Source organism: Mytilus trossulus, chromosome 1 (genome assembly GCF_036588685.1).
Source record: "Mytilus trossulus isolate FHL-02 chromosome 1, PNRI_Mtr1.1.1.hap1, whole genome shotgun sequence".
NCBI lineage: Eukaryota > Metazoa > Mollusca > Bivalvia > Mytilida > Mytilidae > Mytilus > Mytilus trossulus.
This window is the reverse complement of record NC_086373.1, coordinates 112,287,864-112,295,943: the sequence shown is the minus strand read 5'-3', so window position 1 is coordinate 112,295,943 and position 8,080 is coordinate 112,287,864. Positions and strand designations below refer to the sequence as shown.

At 34.7% G+C, this 8,080-nt stretch overlaps 1 protein-coding gene across 4 annotated transcripts in view; it reads left to right on the top strand.

Annotated features, from left to right (window-relative positions):
• Positions 1-54: 54 nt before the first annotated feature.
• Positions 55-8,080, top strand: part of LOC134698063 (proteasome adapter and scaffold protein ECM29-like) — a 73,619-nt gene continuing 65,593 nt past the window's right edge. For all 4 annotated transcript variants that reach the window (XM_063560376.1, XM_063560370.1, XM_063560363.1 and 1 more), the window contains exon 1: positions 55-152. In XM_063560376.1, coding sequence (XP_063416446.1) covers positions 137-152 — 16 coding nt within the window. In that variant the 5' untranslated portion in view covers positions 55-136. The remainder of the gene's footprint in view (positions 153-8,080) is intronic.

The following is an 8,080-nucleotide window of genomic DNA, read 5'->3' as shown; positions in this document are numbered from 1 at the left end:
TTATGTTTTTGTTTAGTTTATAATGTCGTAAATACTCTTACCAAAAATCAATTAATTTACTGGTTCTGCCTTACACGTAGAGCAAGCAAATTAATAACGATAGAATGTCGGTACCAGTCATTTAAATTTCGGCAGGATGACAGACGAAAGTAGTATGCAATTTTTCTAATATTAATCTTATTCAATTACGAAATACGACCCAAACTCTTCTAATAGAAAAAGAGAGAAAAATGAAACAAGATCTGAGATTTTTTCCCCATGTTAGAGTGATCTTTATGTTTTTTAAAGTGTAAATAAAAAGTGTAATTGCTAAAAAAGTAAAAAAGGTCCTAGTAACATCAATACAATGAATGACATCACAGTAACTGAAAATGGGGTATTCAAACTGTTAAAAAACCTTAACACCAACAAAGCTGCAGGACCAGATGAAATACCAACCAAAATACTGCAAATAACTGCTGCAGAATTATCACCAATTCTGACAAGAATCTTTCAGTTTTCACTTGATACAGGAGAAGTTCCACAAGATTGGAGAGATGCCAACATAGTGCCACTATACAAGAAAGGGGATACTCACCTAGCGGCCAACTATCGTCCAGTCTCACTTACCTCCATCACTTGTAAGCTGTTAGAGCATATAGTTCACAGCAGCATAATGAAACATTTTGATCAACAAAATATACTCTGTGACAACCAACATGGTTTCAGGAAACGCAGATCATGTGAAAGTCAGCTCATCATCACCATCGATCGTATAGCCAAATACCTTTCAAATGGAACCCAGATTGACATCATACTCCTGGATTTTGAAAAGGCATTTGACAAGGTTCCTCATTCAAGACTGCTGTACAAACTCCAATTTTATGGAGTAAGGGGCCGGACAAACTCCTGGATCAGTTCATTCCTATCAAACAGGAAACAACAGGTAGTATTGGAAGGTGCTAGATCTCAACAAGACGATGTTCTGTCAGGTGTGCCACAGGGCACAGTGCTAGGTCCTTTATTGTTCCTAACATACATCAATGACATGCCCGGATATACTCAATCAGATGTCCGTCTCTTTGCTGATGACAGTCTACTATACAGGGAAATTAGTAACACCAAAGATACAGAACAACTTCAGAAAGACCTTGAAGCATTAGAAAATTGGGAAAAAACATGGATGATGAGATTCAATCCAACAAAATGCAATATTATCCATTACCACCAAAGAACAAAGAACCTATACAATACCCATACACTCTACATGGACACATACTCGAACCAGTAGATAGTGCCAAGTACTTGGGAGTTTCAATATCAAACAACCTCTCATGAAACAAACATATCCAGAGTGTTACAGCAAAGGGTAACCGAACACTTGGGTTTGTCAAACAAAACCTTAAAGAATGTACCAGGAAAGTAAAGGCTGCTGGCTATACAACACTCGTGCGACCTGTCATAGAGTATGCTTCTACTATATGGGACCCAACCAACCAAGCAAGCATCAACACACTAGAACTTATACAGAGGAGAGCTGCTAGATTTGTCTATAATGACTACACATCACGCACAGCAGGGTGCGTCACTACAATGTTAGAAGATCTTAAATGGGACACATTACAGACAAGACGCCGTGACAACAGGCTATGCATGCTCTATCGTATCCAGAATGAGCTGATAGACATCAACAAGAGTACTTACCTCAAAGGTGGCGACAGTAGAACTCGTGGAGGACACAAGTTTTACCAACAGAGGGTCACCAGTAATGTCTACAGGAACTCCTTCTTTCCAAGAACAATCATGGAATGGAATACATTACCTGCCAGGGTTGCTGAAGCGGGATCAGTTGAAGATTTTCGCTCAGGGCTACAGACAACACATTAATACCAGACTGGACGATTGTACATAATTTTAACCGTAACAACCTGATTTTATTGTAAATACTGTATATAGCCTTAGGGGACTAGATATGTGATGTCACCATGCGTAGTCCCGCAGAGTTTAAACGTTTCATTAAAGGAACCCAACTCTTATATGGAAGAAGAAGAAAAAATACCGAACGTCAAGGAAAATTCAAAACGTAAAATCCCTTATTAAATAGCAAAATCAAAAGCTTAAACTCATCAAACGATTAGAACAATACTGTAGTATTCCTAACTAAGGACAGTCAATAATCATTTCTCTCTGTAGGGTGACCTATACTATAGTTGTTAATTTTGGTGTCATTTGGTCTCTGTGGAGAGTTGTCTCATTGGCAATCATGGTATCGGGACTGTTCGCCCTAGTAACATGTTCGCCCTGGGTCCATTTGCCCTGAGTTCGTTCGCCCATAGAGTCCGTTCGCCCTACTAAAAAATATTAATATTCGAGGCTTCGAAGTGGAATAAACTTAATCAGATATATTTCTATGGTATATATTCTTGAAATTTATGGAAACATGGAAATATCTAAAAGTTTAAGGATCATTAATTTATTGTTTTATGACAAAATAATTCGGATCACTGCTTATTGTGATACCTGTCTTTTGATGGATTTATAATATAAAAAACAAATTTGTTTTGATAATATATTCAGCTTGAAATTAATTTAAAAAAAATGTACGAACTGTAAAACGGATTTACAAGTGCATTCATTAAAATACTCTGAGACTAGTCTAAGTTATACTGCATACATTAGTGAATGACTGAATACAATTATTTTGTTAACAAATATCAACAAAGATAAATACATTGTATTCCAGTATTCTACTGCAATCAAAGGGAAATTTATGAAATTGATTGCGGCAATATCAATATTCGGTGATTTTTTTCAACAAACTTCAACATATTTTATTCAAATACTTAAAATTATGCCACTAGACAACAATTAGTAAAAAATTAAAATCAAGGCGAATGGACCCTGGGCGAACAGGTACAAGGGCGAATGTGAATTAGGGCGTACGGACCCGGATTCGGCAATCATATACCACAACTTTTTTTTTTATATTTATCATGTTTATGGAATATCCGTTTCACAGAAGGGGACAGAGAGGCCTCGGTGACCAAGAGGGGTGTGGAAATATTTGTTGTGAGCACTTGTCCCCGGGCAAGTGAAACCTAAAATTTTACTTGTCCGGATTTTTTTTTACTTGCCCTAATGATCCCAATGAATATTGAAGTATTTCTTGTAAGCTAATACCTGATTCTTACTTAGCACTGTTGTGCATCACAAACAAATGAAATCTATTTGTTTATATGTGTAAAAAATTAGGAAAGTAGGAAATGGGTTGACATCAATGGGACAGAAACCTAACAGCAAACCAACCAATGAAATGACATGTAAAGGACAATTTTGCAGCAGTTTTTTAAATAAAAATTGTAGCCATTAGGTACATATACTAAATTTGAGGACAGTGATCGAAGAAATGTAAACTTAATAATAGATAAACTATTGATTTTGTGGTGTTTCTCTCAACTGACGCACCTGTTTTTTCCTTGATTATTTATTATTGTCTTGATGGGCAATTAAAGCATCCCTTTTATTTTCCACTTTGACAACAAATAATGTTGACCTTTCATCTATAAATAAGACTACATCTATAAATAAGACAAAAACTTGATTTATTTTCCGAATTTCCATAGATAGCCAGGGGCAATCTGATATCCACGAAGTCTGAAATTTTTGCTTCCGTTTTTTTTTTAAATACTCTGTGTCCTCCATTTGCATTTAAGGTTTTCTACTCGACTCATGACTCTTTTTGTCTTGCTTGACCACCTTTTTATTTATCAATCTGAATTTTGATACAAAATTTAAAGAAATGACACTTCCGGTAAATGATGGATAAAACCTAATCGACGATCCCGGGTCAATCCAATGTTACACGACTCGGGTTCGCATACTTATTTTTAATTATTTTGGTAATCGATCTATTTCCAGTATCATGTAATATTTATCGTCATATTGATGTTTTTACTTGCTGAACATTGGTTTCTTTTACATAAATTAAACATCTTTATATGTTTTGAAATTTATTTTATATTTTTGTTGGATTTGAACTTTTTCTTGTATATTTTTTTACTTGTCCACTTAACTCCAATCTTAATTGACCAGGATTGTCAGTTTTCCTATTGAAGGTTACTTGTTTTCTCAGGGCACTCTGGCTTCCTCCTACCATAGAAACTAACCACCACAAAAAGAGTCTATAAGTAGCACTTAATAGTGGAGTTAAAACACCAAAATCAATCAATCAGAAGGGGACAGATACATTTTTATAATAAGGTTTCTATTATAGTAACTATAATTTTGTCCAATTTTCCTATCAAATTAGATTATTAGGTTTATACTTATTGGAGCCCTATGACAGGTTCTACATATTGATTAGGGAGAAGGATTTATGTATATTTCCTGAGCAGGTGTATTTTGTCAATGTATGAGGCACATGCTTTCATGATAAGTTCTTCATGTTCTTTCTGTTTCTTAGTTTGAATTCAATATGAAGTCTTCTGAAAATTTTCAGCACTCAACATATATTAGCATGAACAAGACAACAACAACAAAATTATTCTTTCAGATGTCTTTAGTGCTTATAACATTAAACATTAACTGCACAAAGCAACTAGAATTTGAAATGTCAAATGCTTCTCCAATGTAAAAATATTTTGTCCATTGAATGACTCTAATGATGTTAAAATGATACATGTTACGGCCAGAAATCGCCTTTAAATTGTAGCCAACAAAAGACACAAATCAATGGTAAAATTTAACAATATTTAATATACAAAAGTTTACAAAAGGTATTACACAAATATTACTGTTAACTTAACTGTCAAAATATGAGTCCAATCTGTTATCTTTATCTGTATCCGGAAATCTTTCGGAATCCAATTTGAATATTACGTTCACTACTAATGTCACAATCCAGTATGATGTTGTTTGTAGAATAAAAGTGTTAATCCAAATGCTGTGAATACTAATGTCTATCAATGTCTATGTCCAAGTTTAATTATGAGAGTTTAACTTTAGTGTCTGTATATATATAGTTGTGACGGATTATTCTAGAACACGCTAGAACGGAACATTGTGGAAAATCCTGGAAAGTTACAATGGAAGTTTCTGGAATAACGTAGAAATTTAAATTACGCATCTTTTATAAGGATCATTCTAGAAAGTTCTAATCATTCTGTGATTGTTCCAGTGATTCCTAAACTGCACAGTTATAAGATTATTTGGTAAACAACTATCAGGCCATACAACACAAATTAGGCCAACATAAATAAACATAATAATTACAATATCATAACACCTCCCCCCTTAAAAGAAGTTTTAGTGTAACAAAAACTTATCATGAATAATATGAACAAAAATACATAATATATACAAAGTGATTTAATAAGCTCTAGATAAAGCATCAGCTATTACATTATCTTTACCCTTAATATGTTTTACAATTACATCATATTCCTGTAACAATAAACTCCACCTAGTCAACCTCTGATTCTTGTTTCTCATTTTATGCATGAAGGTGAGAGGATTATGATCAGTATAAACAAGAATAGGATATACAGTGGGATTCAAATATACATCAAAATGTTGAAGTGCTGACAACATTGCAAAACACTCTTTTTCAATAGTTGAATAATTTTTCTGATGTTTATCTAATTTCTTAGAAAAATATGATATAGGTTTTTCAACATTATCATCTGTCTCTTGATATAAAACAGCTCCTATTCCTACATCGCTTGCATCAACGGCAAGTTTAAATTGTTTTTCAAAGTCTGGAGTCATCAGAACTGGACTATTAATTAAAAGTGATTTGCTATTTTCAAAAGCGTTTTGACAATTTTCACTCCAGATAAATTTAGAGTCTTTTCGTAAAAGATGAGTCAATGGTTGAACAACAGTAGCAAAATTTGAACAAAATTTCCTGTAAAATCCAATCATGCCTAAATATCTCATAAGTTGTTTTCTATTTGTAGGAGGAGGAAATTTGGAAATAGCTTCCACTTTAGCCATAATAGGTTTTACTTGACCTTGGCCAACTGTATGCCCTAAATAATCAACAGTGGCCTGACAAAATTCACTTTTACCAAGATTAACAGTCAAATTTGATTTTGACAATCTATCAAAAGTATCATACAAATGTGTTAAATGCTGTTCCCAGCTATCACTACATACAATAAGATCATCAATATAAGCATAACAACAGTCTAAATCTTTTATAACATTATTGATCATTCTTTGAAATGTAGCTGGAGCACTTTTCATGCCAAATGGCATTACAGTATATTGAAATAAGCCATCTGGTGTAACAAAAGCTGATATTTCACGAGCTCTCTGTGTCAATGGAACTTGCCAATAACCTTTCAATAAATCAAATTTGCTCACAAATTTTGCTTGACCAATATTGTCAATACAATCCTCTATCCTTGGAATCGGAATCAGATTTTGAGACTGAATTTACTTTTCTGAAATCAGTCACGAAACGAAAGGTTTAATCTGGTTTTGGCACAAGGAGACAAGGAGAGCTCCATTCACTGTTACTCGGCTCAATAATATCATTGTCAAGCATATATTTAATTTCTTTTCTCATAACTTCAAGTTTGAGTGGATTGAGCCGGTAAGGATGTTGCTTAATTGGAGAAGCATCTCCTACATCAACATCATGACAAACAGAAGTGGTTTTGTTTGGCACATCTGGAAAAAGATTTTTAAAAGAAAATACCAAAGTTTTTATTTCTTCTCTACGATCAAAAGATAGATGTGCAACTTTTGAGTCTAAATTTGACAAAATTTCTGAATTTTTCAATCTAACGGTCTCTTCCATAGATTTAGAACTAAAAGGTTGTTCAATTACATCTGGTTTGTCATGAGTGTTCTCAAATTGAACCATGCCTAAAGTGGCAACTGGTTTACTATCACATACATTAGTACGCTCAAAATATGGCTTTAACATATTAATATGACACACTCTATTTTGTTTGCGCCGACCTGGAGTTTTTACAATATAATTCAAATCATTAATTTTACTCTCTATTGTATAAGGACCACAATATTTAGCCTGTAAAGGATGTCCAGGGACTGGCAAAAATACAAGTACCTTATCACCAGGCTCAAAAACTCTGTCCCTGGCATCTTTATCATACCATATTTTCATCTTGTTCTGTACATTTTTTAAGTTTTTCTGAGCAATTTGACAAGCAGTAAACAATTTTTCTTTAAATCTAGATACATAGTCTAAAAGATTCAAGTCAGTATGTTCAGTAAGCCACTTTTCCTTAATCAATTTTAACGGTCCCCTTACAGTATGACCAAATACCAATTCAAAGGGACTAAATCCAAGGGATTCTTGAACAGCCTCACGGACTGCAAAAAGTAGAAAGTGAACTCCATCATCCCAGTCTCTGTCAAATTGAAGACAAAAAGTTCTAATCATGTTCTTCAATGTTTGATGAAAACGTTCTAAGGCACCTTGAGATTCTGGATGATAAGCACTTGATCTGTACTGAGCAATCCCTAACTGGTACACGACTTGCTGAAATAAACCTGACATGAAATTTGATCCCTGGTCGGACTGTATAGACTTAGGAAGTCCTACTAATGTGAAAAATTTGATCAAAGCTTTGACGATAGTAGGTGTCTTGATATTTCTGAGCGGAATAGCTTCAGGAAAGCGGGTAGATGTACACATGATTGTCAATAAATATGCATTTCCAGTCTTGGTCTTTGGTAAAGGTCCAACGCAGTCAATTAGAACTCTGCTGAAAGGTTCGTCGAAGGCTGGAATAGGCAGAAGTGGTGCTGGTGGTATTTTCTGGTTAGGCTTACCAACAACCTGGCATATATGACATGATTTGCAGTATTCTGCAACATCATTTCTAAGTTTAGGCCAGTAGAAATGCTGCAAAATCTTAAGGCAAGTCTTCCTGATACCTAAGTGTCCAGCCAAGGGGGTGTCATGGGCAAGACCAATAATTTCTTGCCTATAAACTTTAGGCACCACCACTTGGTACACCACTCTCCATTCCTCCTCTGGTGTAGCATCAGGAGGCCTCCACTTCCTCATTAAAATGCCGTCCTGATGGTAAAAGCATTCGGCCACTTTGTCTGCTTCCTCCTGTGG